This window comes from Drosophila grimshawi, unplaced genomic scaffold (assembly GCF_018153295.1).
Source record: "Drosophila grimshawi isolate 15287-2541.00 unplaced genomic scaffold, ASM1815329v1 contig_1377, whole genome shotgun sequence".
NCBI classification, from domain to species: Eukaryota; Metazoa; Arthropoda; class Insecta; order Diptera; family Drosophilidae; genus Drosophila; species Drosophila grimshawi.
Window position 1 is genome coordinate 23,003,677 of NW_025062900.1, and position 14,432 is coordinate 23,018,108.

Sequence of the window (14,432 nt, forward strand, 5' to 3'; positions counted from 1 at the left end):
CAACAGCAGCACTAGTTGGAAATAAATGCATGAAATATTCAGTGAATTTGTCATATAATCTTACAACACAATGATAGTTTCGTTTTAGAAGTTAATTTATTCTAATGTTTGAATTTATTTTGTGTTAATACAGTTTTAGTGATAGGACCTTACATATAGTCAACTTTTAACAATATGTATTTCGGGCCATTGACAAATTTCTGGTAAGCATATTTAATTTAAATTTCATTCTTCACTATAACAAATCACAAATTGAAATTTAAGTATCTTGTATATCTCTCTGTATTTAAATCTAAAAAGTAATATATCTCAGGCATGTTGAATGCTATTATTTCCTGCTGGGCTTCAAACCATTGAGCATTGAGCACTTCGTGTGCAAGAACTCGGCATTTCGTGTGACGACGACGACGACAACAACATCGACGACGACGACGACGACGACGTCGACTGCGAGACTGTCATGTCGAGACTCGAGCCTATTATTTGGGGTCTCTGGTTGGTTGTCTTCGATCTGTTTGTTGGCTGTGACTCTCGTCCGTCAGTCGCTCATTCGCCTCTCGTATTCGCTGTCGTCAACACACACGCGCACGCAACAACGGGCAACGGGCAGCACCGAACAGGTTTAAATCTATTTGTCGAGTCTCTGGTCGAGTCGAGTTGAGCTGAGTCTTGATCGGTCCAGGTAAAAGAACGCGCCGTGTGTTTCAGTTAAGCGTTGGCACTGAACCGGGTAACAATCTTTCACTCCTCCGCTCCGGAGCACCAATTCTTCGTACAACAGAATACTTACGTCGCGTTTAACAACTCTCCTACTTTTACTATGTAGAGCAAATGGAAAGTGTTTCGAGCTTACGATCTGTTCATTCATAAAACTGCTGCAAGTTTTTTACAAGTGAAATAAGCACAAACAAATAAGTGGCTGTATATATGAAAAATATATATTCAAATCCGAACAGTGTGATCCAACTGAAAAGAAAACAAATCGATATATGAATCCACATCAATACGATGCACAAAAAATCCAAATCAGTATCAGTGCGTATGCTAATGAGGATTATGCCTCATTTATAGTGCGCTAATTGAACGTGAAATTGCCATATAAAATTATATTTAGCCAGGCCTATATATGACATAGCAAATAAGGCCCAGCCATTGACAAGCGAATCAAATATCAATAAGCAAATAAAAACTGACTAACTGGTCAGCTATATACCATCCACATATACCAACAATAATATTTGTGTAATAAAAGCGAAAAACTTTGCCATGGATTTAAGTTATATGTTTATCGTCTGCCTGCTGGCGCTATGCAGCGCCGACGCCGAAAGTAAACAGAAATCGGGCAGGGGCCGAGGCTCCATGTGGTGGTAAGTAAAGCATGAGAAACCAATAGAAGAATCGGGGGGGATGCGAAACATGTGCATGACATTGAAAAGGCCACTGAGCAGCTGATATGCGCCCACGCAGCATTTGCATAAACCAACAAATTCGTATGAGGACAAACAGTTAAAGCAATTAGCGAGCGAGCGAGAAGAACAAGCGCAAACAGGCGACGGCGGCAACGGTGTCTTGCGAGAGCCAAAGCCAAATGTCAGCAACATCAACAAACTTTTGAGGCACGCGCCAGCAACGGCAGCAGAAGCAGCATCCGTTAAGAAAGCCACGAAAATTATCGCAAGACTTGAAGATAATTTTCCCAAGCTAAAGTCAAAAGATGCTCAAAGGTCTTGACCATTTAAAAGTCAAGTCTTGTGGCTGCTTCTGCTTGTTGTCGTTGTTGTTGTTGATGCTTCACACACAATGCGGAAGCCACAAAATGCAGCAACATTAACTCTTTTTTTTGTCTGACGAATGCAATTAAAAATTCTAAGCGCGCATTCAACTTTTACCTCTGGGGGAAACAGGGGAGCTCCAAGAGATGCGTCTTGATATGCCTAGTGAGAAAGAGAGAGTGTGTGTGTGTGTGTGTGACACAGTTAATGTGACCAAGAAATGATCAACGTTTGCTAAGAATTCGTTTTGATGTACTACCATATCAAGTTTGTTGCCTAAGTCTTTCGATTCGATAAGCGCACAAAAAGTTCGCTTGAGTTCAATTCAAGTTCAAAGCTCACAAATGCTTACCGTAATAACTTTTTATAGCGACATGAATTTCGCTATAAAGTACAAATACAAATAAATTAGAGATTCAGGAAAACAGAAATTTGCTGCTTATTTTATTTTATTTTTTTTTTGCGGCGGCGGCGGCCGCATAAATCTTGTTGCCATTCATTTTAATCCGCCTGGGAATCGCCGAATTCGAAATCGCATCGATTGCGCTTCGCCGTCGCGAGATTGTTGTTTTTGTTTTTATATGGAGGGTTTTTGTTACACTTTCGTTTGCTTGTATCCATTACACAATTGTTCGCGTATGCATGAATGTATATACTAAATAAAAACAATGAGTGCGAAAATATTAACTTTCCCACCGCAATCAACGGCGAATTGAATTGGCAATTAATTTGCATATGTGCCGCTGTCAATAAACATTTGTTGAAATTTATTTATTATTGTTAAACAGAAAAAATGTAAATAACAATAAAAAGACAGTATTTGTAACGAGAGCAACACAACTGTTGAAAGAAAATATACTAAAGTGTATTCGGTTTCAATAATAAATAGAAACATTTATGTAGGCAAGGCCGTTGGAAAAAGATGACAGCAAATGGAAGCGAGTGCCGACAAGTGTCATCAAATATTTGTCAGTGTATGGGGTTGCATGTGTGTGTTTGTTTGTGTGTATGTGTGCTGCATGCATGAGTAACGCCGGCAATTGACGTGGCTCAACAAAAAGGAAAAGCCGCAAGTGAAAAACCAAGAACAACAAAAACACACACAACTCAACTCAAGTCAAGTGGAAATAAACATAATGCCAAAAAAAAAAAAAACAAATTACAAAAACAAATACGTACACAAATATAAATGAAAATGTTGATCCGTCTTTGTGGCCTTTTCGGTTGCTGTGCGTGTCCAGCTGCTCGAGATTTTCCCCTGCCCCTGAATACACCACTTGTAATTAGGCGCAAAAACCAAGCCAAGCATTAAATAGTCTTGACACGCCCCCCTACCCCCTCCCCCATCATTCACCTACATTATTTTTATCGCTGCGTGTGAGGTTTATTTAATTGTGTCATTTACTTTGCTCAATTATAGGGGCATTGCCAAGGTCGGCGAACCCAATAACATATCACCCATCAGCACTGGCATTATGTACATGGATCCTGCCATTCACTCAACTCTGCGTCGCAAGCAGCGGCGTCTCGTCCGAGATAATCCTGGCGTGCTTGGAGCTCTGGTCAAGGGCGCTAATATGGCCATCAGTGAGTGCCAGCATCAATTTCGCAATCGTCGCTGGAATTGCTCAACGCGAAATTTTCTGCGTGGCAAGAATCTATTTGGCAAAATCGTAGATCGGGGTGAGTACTTGTACAAGTATATTCCGGGGGAAGAACTTCAATTTAAGGCCGAGCTTAAAATTTAATGATTATAAAATTGATTTTATTCAGGTAAATAGATATCAGTTAAATCAGCAAAGTGAAACAATTTTCTAGGGGTTAGCAGCAAATAAATAATAATTATAATCTAAAGGATTTACTGATTCTTTAGTTCATTAAGACATATAAATTATCATAGCCAAGAACAATATTCAAGCTGCCATTCTTACTTTATATTTTTCGACATCACCGATAGCTGTGTGAACTATCCATAATCTAAGAGTAGCATTATTTTAATATATTTACTGGCTCAAGTTGTGCCACAATGGGGTTACCCGAGTGAAACATGATCTGTGATCTGTTTGCCATTGCATTTGTATTGGTTGTCAACGCCTCTTTTTGGCTGCTAGTGGCAAATACACAAGTTGCTTTGATTTCAGTTTTAGGTACTCTCTGAAATCTTGTTGTTGTTCTTATTTTGTTGTGAAATGTCACTTTGAGTGTTTGAGTGAGTTTGTGAGCAGTGTGTATGTGTGTGGGATGCCAGTTTGTTATTGTTGTTGTAGTTGCAGTAATATGATCGGGCACTTGCCACAACTCGAATGCACTTCATTGAAAAGTTTGCCATATGTTGAGCCACTTTCGCTGGCCGCTGCTGTAACAATGGAATTGCTTTGTTTCCGACTGTCTGCGTCTGCTGCACTTGCTCCACTTTGCATTTCAGCATGTTTATGCTAATTGACGCAGGTTGGCAGCACCAAAACTTCAGATCAGTCTCGAGCCTCGGGCTGCATTCAAATCAATCAAATGCTCTTGTTTGTTCGCCTGCTGTGACAGTTGCCGTGGAGTTCCAGATCCAGTCTCCCAGGCGACCTGATCTGCGTCCATGGGCAACAACACTTTTTGTGACAGACCCGTCCACATCGCAATCCCGTGTGGGCTTCCCTGTTGTCTGTTGTCAACAATCATTTTCATATAAATGTAAACAGCAGCAGAAGTCATGCAGCTTCTTATGAATTGCATTTGGCAAAAACTCTCCTGCAGTTTTATTAGCTACCGTCCTGAGCTACCTGGAAATCGCTATCGTATATATATATAAATATTTGTATGTATATATTCCCATAGAGCTACTTTCCATTCCAAATGTGGGCGTGTGCAGCGTCGCGTGCGTTTCTGTTGCAAGACCTTTCGTATCTTTCACTCCACTGACAGCTGACTTTTATAGCCGGCTCTTGACCTTATCAACAGACGACTAACATCCTTTTTATGAGTTGCACTCTCTTGACATTTTATGGATTTTGTCGATTGTCGAGTTGTTGCACTGTTATATTGCTGGATTATTGGACTGGTGACAGCTTTTTATCGCAGCACTTTCATCGCTCTCCTTTTTTCCTTTTCCTTTTTTTTATATTTTTAATGTGCCCTTGGCCCTAATTAACACCTAGGCCATTAACACTTGGGGTTGCACCGTACAGTGGCTTTCCAACTGTACATATGTATGGGTGTATGTGTATGTGTTTGCACATGTGTGTTTGTCTGTGTGCGTGTGTTAATACCCTGGAGACAACTGGCAAACACCCTGTCAAGTCCAGACAGCGGGGCACTTTGTTTTGTTTCGCAGTTTCTGAAGCAGCCTGCAAATGAAGTCAACTGAGGGCATTTGCGGGCAGCGGAGCCAAATCAAATCAACTCAACTAACTTGTTTTCTAATTGGTGACACCTTGTCAATTTGACACGCCACACGCTTTAACAGGCTGACTCGATTATTGTAGTTGCCTAGGGTATTAGTTGCTCTTGAGCTGTTTGCATTCTGTTACCTTCCATTTTTTTGCGCACATTTTAATCATGAAGGATGACGAATGGCAGCCACCCCAAGATGCTGTCAGTGGCTGCCTGTGGCTTTTATATCAATGTCTAAACTATTCCAGGAACACACTGCAGCCTCTAAGAGGGCAGCCTTTGCTAAGCTGCTTAGCTTAGCTGAACTGCTGAACTCTTGAACTACCTGAAGCAGAATCGGGACAGAAGCAGAATCAGGAGCTGTCGCATTTACTGCTCTCAATTTCATCAGTCGCTTGCCACGCCCAGCAGCAACGGAAATCCGTTCAGCAATTAACTACCAAAAAAAGAAAAAAAAAACAAGTCCAAAGGAGTAACGAGCATTAGAGCAGGAAGGGGAGATAGGGTGTAAGAGAGGCAGAGAGGGGTACAGCTCACTCAGCTACTCAGATTACATGCGTTAACATTTTGTGGGCGTTGTCCCCACTCACACACACACACACACATAGATGAGTGCATTTGTTTGCCTTGGTTAAATTAAAGAGTACCTGCGACACACCCATTATTCAATGTGAATAAGTCGAATGGGCTCATGAGCCACTCATTTCTTTCACCGCTTAATTGCTCAATGTTCGCCGTTTTATTGTCTTTTGTTGTTGGCGTTGTTTCTGCGAAACATTTGCCAAGCTATTTATTTACACGGCGTACAAAAAAAAAAACAAGAAGAAGCACAAGAAATACCCACAAAAGAGGGAACACCACACACACACACACATATATATATATATAAATATATATATATATATACAGATACAATACGCCACTTGCCATGCAATGTAACGCGAATTCTTGTTAAGCTAATCACCAAAAGTCAGAGTCAAGTTGTTGTTGCTATTGCTGTTGTTGTTGCTTTTGTTGCTGTTGATGATGACGACGTTTGCGCATGCGCCGAACAGCGACAGACCTCCGACCGCCTTGTCTTATCACAGATTAAACATCGCACATATTTACCTTTTACGTGAAATTATTTAAAGAAAACAAAACCACAAAAAAAATGAAAATGAAACCAAGCAACACAAACACACACACACTCACACATACACTAGAAACAAACAAACATTAACCGGGAATTGAACAAAATAAAATAAAAATTTGTGCCACAATTCCAGGAAATCGAGAATTCAAACGCGGCAATTCTAAGCGGAAGTTGAGAGCTCATAGCTCATAGCTGACATTATCAATCGTCACCTGCTCGACAGTCAATCACAGCTGCATCAATCGTCAGTCAAGCCAAGACACCAAGTCAATGTCCATGAGAATTGAAACAAGCTCAACACAAAGTTGATTTTTATAGAACTAATTTGATATAACGAAAAGCAAAACTATGCCACACACATTTACATTTGAAAATTTAACAATATTTAAATTTTTATTGGAAAATCAACTAAAATTATTTATAAACAATAAACCTTTTGCCTTTTGCCCACTATAACAAATATCTCGCTTTGATAGGCATGTAAACTTGAAGTCCATTTTCAGCTCAGTGTTTATTTATTTTATTTATTAGTATTGTTAACAAACAACACAACAGTAACAAACTTATTAATATTAGTAACAAACTCATGCAGTTATAGTAAAGAAATTCTTTTGTAAATACCAAATAGTTGTAGACGCATTGGTTTCCGACTCCTTACACATATAATAGATGAGTAGTACACAGCTACCTGACTGCGCTCATGTGTCATCCAGTGTATGTACGATACATAAATTTATGTATCTGTGGCTCTTGAGTTGGAGCGCTGGCACTTGAAAAATTATCTGCAACATGTAAATTCAATTTTCATTGTTCTTTATCTGTGATGGTCTCTCCACAACGCAGGCGAAACAGAGGCAGTTACTAAAAATAAAAATAACTATAAGAAAAAAATTAAAAAATGAAAAATATGAAAATGAGGTAAAGTAAAGTTTTCTACAAGGGCCACTCGTCTGGACTGGACTGCTTGTTTTGGTTTCGTTTCGTTGCTGGAGATTGTGGTAGATGGTGCAAAGTGTTAAGTTGGAATTTATAGTGGAGCGTTTAATCTGTGTCAGTTTTCTGCGTCAGTTTGCAGTACTTCGCGGCACTTCGGTGCGGTGATAACTTGAAGTGTCATAATTGACCAGACTTTGGAAGACAAGTGCCATTATTCATAGGAAGGAATTTAACTGTTGCCCACGTAGCAATCACTTGAGCAGAGATTGAGATCTCTTGTCTTGTCTTGGGGGGTCGTGCCCCAAGTGGAACACCCAGAAGGCAGACACACAAAGCACAAAACCTTTACAAAAACTGAAACAGAAACAGTTGCTCATATTTTATGTCTCTTTCCCTCTCATAATCCTTGCAGGCTGCCGTGAGACGGGGTTCATTTATGCAATTACCAGTGCGGCTGTTACCCATTCGATAGCGCGAGCCTGCAGCGAAGGCACCATCGAATCCTGCACCTGCGACTACAGCCACCAGACGCGCTCTCCGCAGGCCAACCATCAGGCGGGCAGTGTGGCCGGCGTCCGGGATTGGGAATGGGGCGGCTGCTCCGACAACATCGGATTCGGCTTCAAGTTCTCGCGCGAATTCGTGGACACCGGCGAGCGTGGACGCAATCTACGCGAGAAAATGAATCTGCACAACAACGAGGCGGGTCGAGCGGTAAGTAAACCAATCAAATTGCATCCATCCATTCATCTAGCCGATCCACCATCATATGTCTGGCTAATGCCTGTCGCCTAGCATCGTTTTGGTTGGCTAACAATTTACGACTTGCCTAATAAAAATCGACAATTTCTTTAAGCCGTTTTCCGCCCCAATTGGCGACTCGACAACTTGCTGCACTCTGTGTCCAGTGACAACAGTACGTTGAAAGGGGTGGGGAGCGCTCATATGCAGCAGGAGGGGAATTGGCAGCCAGACTCTACTGGCACTGTCTCTCTCCCATGCACTCGTTTGCGCGCATGTAGCTCGTATATTAAAATCGTTGACAGCTTCCAGCTCCGGAGGAGAGCTACACAAAAAAAAAAGAGTAGTGTGCAGCTGCTGAATCAGTTGCACAGTGGATGAAATTACTCATCCAATGATCATTTATCAATCAAATGCCTTTGATATTTCATTTCATTGAATAACTTTTCCAATCTTCAATATCATACAACGTCGATATCGATAAGTTTAGTTTTCATTGCAAAAATTTAATTGAATAATTAAACATCAATGGCCTGCAACGAAAGGTGACTTGAATTAGCTTAAAGCAAAATTAATCGATCCACGACAGGCAATTAATTGAAACTTGTCAAATTTGCTTATCGATTACCATATCGTTAGCTTATATGTGAAAATTTGGTGGCCTCGCAGCACTCCCAGCATAAATCGACAGTTAATGACCACTGTGCGAGGAGGCAGCTCCTCCAGTGCCCCCAGTTGTTAGTTAATCGTGGGGGCATAGAAAGTAGCACACCCAGTGTATCAGCTCCAGCTCCAGGTCCAGAGCTACCCAAAGCTAGTCACTGCTTCGCTTTGCTCCTGCGCTGGAGCGCCAGTTCTTTGGGGCCACCATCTGTGTTATTATTTTATTACTTGTTATGGGATCCATCGATGACGATGATGATGATGATGATCATGTGCCTTGTGTTGCTGTGCTGCCTTGCTGGCTGCCAGGGCCCCCCAACTGCGTTGATTTCTTACTTTTGGTCAGGCCAATTACAACAACAGCAGCAATAACATGCAACATGCGCACAGCAAGTTGCAACAACATTTATTGATTTTTAATAACTGCAACAACGTGGCAGGCGGGCCGCCAATCGAAGCGAGCAAAAAACGGCAAAATAATTAAGTGAAAAAGATATTGGAAAAGCAGCAACAGCAGCAGCAACATCAGCAGCAGCAGCCTAATAAAGTCATACTAATGAATCCCCCCTCTCACATCTCATTGCAGCACGTTCAGGCGGAGATGCGTCAGGAGTGCAAATGCCACGGCATGTCAGGCTCGTGTACGGTGAAAACCTGCTGGATGCGTCTGGCCAATTTCCGTGTTATAGGCGACAATCTGAAGGCGCGCTTCGATGGCGCCACACGCGTCCAGGTCAGCAATAGTCTGCGGCAGAGCAGTAATGCGGTCGCCGTAATCAGCCCCAATGCCGCTGGTTCAAATGGCGTTGTGGGTGGCGTCTCCAACGGCGGCAATGGCCTTCCACCCTCCGTTAACGGTTATGATGATGAGGAGCGGATGCTCAACGATCACATACCCGAGCTGCTACTTGACAACAACCATCCGAACAGCAAACAGCATCATCCCAATATGCCATCGCCCAACAGTCTGCCAGTGGCAGGTGCTCGATCTCGAGGACATGGACGCGGTCGCCAGGGACGCAAACACAATAGGTAATTGTTATTTTTAGAATATATTATTGTTAAAGTTGACCTGTTAAGGTCTTGCTATTGAGACGATGCCAACTTATACCTATAATCAATGTGATATCAATGATAGACGTCAACTAATTCCCATTTTTGCACATTCTGCTCTTCGCTTGCAGATATCATTTCCAACTAAATCCACACAATCCCGAGCATAAGCCGCCGGGTCCCAAGGACATTGTCTATTTGGAGCCATCGCCCAGTTTCTGTGAGAAGAACTTGAGGCAGGGCATCCTGGGCACACACGGACGCCAGTGCAACGACACCTCGCTGGGCGTCGATGGTTGTGACCTGATGTGCTGTGGGCGTGGCTATCGCACCCAGGAGGTTGTCGTTGTCGAGCGCTGCGCCTGCACTTTCCACTGGTGTTGTGAGGTCAAGTGCAAACTGTGTCGAACCAAGAAGATCATACACACGTGCCTGTAAGGGCCACACCCCCACCACATACCCCATACTCCCCTTAATCCAACTATAACAACCCACTAACCTATCCCAATCCCCACTCTGTGTATGTGTTATGTATTGTCTACGCTTAGCCTTTGTTATTAGAAGTTAAGAGCCTAGACTATAGCCTAGTTAAAGTCCATTCAATGTCCATGAACCCTACTAAATTTTAGTTTACATAACAACAACCCACTCTGATTTTTTAGCAGTATTATATATATAGTTATATATATATAGCGACGACACGAGTTCATAGCCACGATAAAAAAAAAAAAAGAAAAACAAGAAAAGAAAAGTGTACAACTTCGTTTTGCCCAGTTTTTAGTTCTATAAGCAATACGCGACCCTAGCAACAAATTTATGTAAATTACGTTGCTGTACTTGTAAGTCCCATATGAATATAAATAGTATATATATTTAGCTGTAGCCCTAGTTTAGCTAAACATTTTACAATTTTGAAAAGCGCGATTAAGCCTCCTTCACTACTCCACCACACGAAAAAGAAGAAAAACGAACGAAAAAATACGAAATCATTGAAAACAAGACTGAAATTCAATTGCGCGCAGCTGAAACTCTAAAACTCCCTCTCTCTCACTCACTCTATATGAGGATCTGTCTCTCTCTCTCTCTCTCTCTCTCTCTCTCTCTCTATCTGCCTCTCTCGCTAACAACAACAATAGCAACTACCAACACATCTTTAGCTATTATTGTTGTTGTGTAGTTAGCGGCGATGTTGACGCTGGCAGCGCTGCTTGCATTCCGCTTTGCCCAGCTGCAAAACGCATGTTAAGCATACGCCGTGTGTTTCTTCTTCTCCTACAAGCGAGGATATGGAAAAGGAACCCGGTTCCACATATGAGCCACATGAACGTGCTCAAAGCGTTGCCAGGTTCGCTATTTCATTAATCAACTTTGTGTACATAAATAAGTGTATTTAGTTTAATCAGTGTGTGTTTTAATTTTAGTTTAAGTGTAAGTACAACAAATGCACGCTAGATGGCGCCACACGAAAATTATCTTATTCTGTTATTTTTACTTTGAAATTTATGAAATTTGCACACAAGAAATGAATTTTTTTATATATACATGTTTGTATTTAGGACATATCTAATTTTTTTGGTATTTTTCCAAAAAAATTACACCGCAGCTGCCCCTCCACAATTTAATTTATCTTTTGTTGCCTTTTTTGGTTGTGCGTTCTAGGTATTACTAATAATTAATTAATTAATTAGCCCACTAATTCAAGTATTTTTAATTAATTTATATTAGCACATAGACAACATTCAATATTGTAAAGTATTAAAAAGATAAAGAAAAACAACAACAACAACAACAAGAACTACAACAAATTGCGAACGCAATACACAAATCAATAAAACATTACAAAAAGTAAAAACAAAAAAATCTTTTACGAAAAATAACAACAACAATGTGGAATTTATTTTACTGAGCAATTATTTGGTTCAAGTGTGCGGCAATTAGCCGCTGGAGGGAAGAATAAAACAGAGGGGTGGACACGGGGAGATGGGGAGCTACCGCAATGCTACTGCATTGTCGCTTGGGTCATGGCTGCTGAGCGAGGTATTTCAATATTTGATTTAAGCAGCTCGGTGGCAGTTTCCCAAGCGCATTTTTTGTGTTGCTGCCAGTCAGCCTGGTCAGCAGCAACAGCAGCAACAGCAGCAACAACAACAAGAACAACTACAGCAACAATAACAACAAGAGTAACGAGCGAGCAACGACAGTTGCATCTTTTGTATATCGTCGGCGTCTCTTCTGCTCAGCCCCTGACAATGCGAACGACAATTCCGCGCTGTCAGCGTCCAGCGCCGAACGGCTTTCAACTTTCAGCGACAATCAGAAGCAAAAGCAGCAGGCGGAGAAGGAGATGAAGTTGGGGTAGGCGAAGGAGAAGGAAAAGCAGAAGGAGGAGTACCTGCTGAAGCTCTTGTACATGCAATTGCCGAGGCAAACTATGCAAGTGACAGCGACAGATCTAGACGAAGCGAATGGAATCGGTATCGGAATCGGAATACGATCAGACCAGGCTGCCAGTTTGCCTCGTTGCCGGTTTAGTCTGATGCTGATGTGGCCCGGCTTACATTGATCCTGATTCAAGCTACTGATCTGCCAGCTTCGAGTAGTAAGAGTATGTGTGCAAAAAAAAAGTGATCGTGCTACATGTGTCCGCCTCAGTTGACAGTTTTGTTTCGCTCTTTGATACGCTACTGCAATTCACAATCATTAAATGGGTGGGAAATATAAAAAGTAAAATAACTAAAACCGAAAGCACCCGGAATGCAATTCTGTTGTGAGGAAGTCGATGCAGATTTCTGATTACTTGCAAGCTGAGAAAAATAAGTTGGTCTATTTCTGAACTGAACAGGATTTGAATAACATGAAACATAATCTCTTTGATCGAATGCATGGGAAACCAATTGTAAGGGAAACGTGACAAACAAATTCCTTTTTAATCGGCTTGATCATAACGACTTTGGAGCTAATTAATTAATATTATACCTTACAAAACATATGGATTTTCTGTCAAACAATTATCAATGTTTAAATTCCAAGACAATAAGTGGAAATTGTATTATACTTTTGCCACCGATAGTTTTATAAATTTAATTTATCACTTCTAACTATCTTTAACAATATCTTGTCAATTGTTTAGAGAGAAAATACGAACAATGAAAAGTTTGCTTCCACACATTATGTCATTTATAATTAGGAAACATTTTCAAATGGCTGCCAAATGGTTCACCAACTGATACGTATAACTAAGAGGCATCAACAAGGTGGGCAAAGGGGAACTTGACCATTATCCATTACCAATAGTAATAGCAATAGCAAAAGCATTGGCATTAATATTAAAATTGGCCGTTAAAACCCCTCGGGGCACATAGTACGCCTGCTTGGTAAGTTTGGTGGCATTGTCTGTGGATGCAGCGCGGATGTCGCAAATATGGCACAGCGAGGCGACAATTGTTGTCTCCAAAGAGTCGTCTGCGTCGCTGGCTGACATTGCTCCTAATCAATAAAACTAACGAGCGGATTAAGATTATGTTGCACTCAGTGGGCCCACAGAGGCGGCCAAAAGCGGCGCACGCGCATCCCAAAAATGGTCTGGCGGCCTAATGAATTGCAACTCGTAACTCGCAACTGGCAGCGTGCAACGTGCAACGAAATCAAAATGCAGCCAAGTCATCTCTGTTGCCGGTTGCTCGATGTGACAATGACAGTTGTTGTTCGTCATGTTTGGAGCATGTAACTCCGCTCCACTCCACTCCACTCCACTCCACTCCACTCGACTCGACTGGACTGGAGTCGCCTCTTTGTGTTGTAATTGCAGACGCCACACGTTTGCGCCGCTGTTTGATTTGGCAAATGCAACGGTTCGACATGGATATCTCCGAGCCATGGGCTGCAACTCAGCTCGCAGATCTTTTGCGATCACTTGTCATGCGACTCACGCGCGATCGCTGGCATGACAAAACTTTCAGCCCAGCACCGCTTAGTTCGCCTTCGCCTCCTCTTTACGCCCCTGCCACCAACCGCGCCCCGCTCACCAACCGATATGTACAGAGATCGCGCAAAAGGGCCGAAATATTTTCGACACATTCGGCCCCGGGGTTTGCGAGTTCGGCGTTAATTAAGTGGCAATTGTTGTGCTCGAGGCGTGAACCGTGAGAATTCAATGGATTAGACAAATAGCCAAGTGGCCTATACTAGCTTTACTACACTAAAAAAAAAGTGTTTGAAAACAAGTTTCTAAAAAAAATATAAAGTGATTTGCAAAGTATAATTAAATAACATATTTTTTGAACTGTCTGCGGAGGGAAAACTTTTCAAAAGGCTTTGAGAAAATTAAGCAAGATATTTTAAAACCATTTCTGATTTGAAATGAAATTTTTATCACAGTGTGCCACAAAAGTAGGCCTACTCAGGCGACTATTAGCTATGGCTATCAATCATCAGTGACTTTAGCTTTGGCTGTAGTTGCTGCTGCTGCTGCTGTTAACTGTTTACATCTGGCGACAAGTTGAACTACCAGGAAGCAATGACCAAGCAGAGACCACCAGGCGAGAGAGAGGCAAAGACCCTCAGAGACCGGCAGCGACGACTAGACCAGCCAGCCAGTCAGCTAGGTGGCCATCCCGATCTGGCCATGTAATTAACAGCACGCAAAAAGTGTTGGCAACACATACATGGACATTGGCACATCCAGAGGGGTGCATAGTATCCACATAGTATTCATGGACGACAGTGCGACACGCATGTAAACATTACCATTT

The 14,432-nt window shown here is 41.9% G+C and overlaps 1 protein-coding gene across 1 annotated transcript; it reads left to right on the top strand.

Annotated features, from left to right (window-relative positions):
- Window positions 1-548: 548 nt before the first annotated feature.
- LOC6567089 (protein wingless) lies at window positions 549-10,757 on the top strand. The gene is made up of 5 exons (XM_001993251.2): window positions 549-1,367; window positions 3,193-3,455; window positions 7,637-7,938; window positions 9,215-9,660; window positions 9,813-10,757. The coding sequence occupies exons 1-5, from the start codon at window positions 1,267-1,269 to the stop codon at window positions 10,117-10,119; spliced, it is 1,419 nt and encodes a 472-aa protein (XP_001993287.1). The 5' UTR covers window positions 549-1,266; the 3' UTR covers window positions 10,120-10,757.
- Window positions 10,758-14,432: the final 3,675 nt, after the last annotated feature.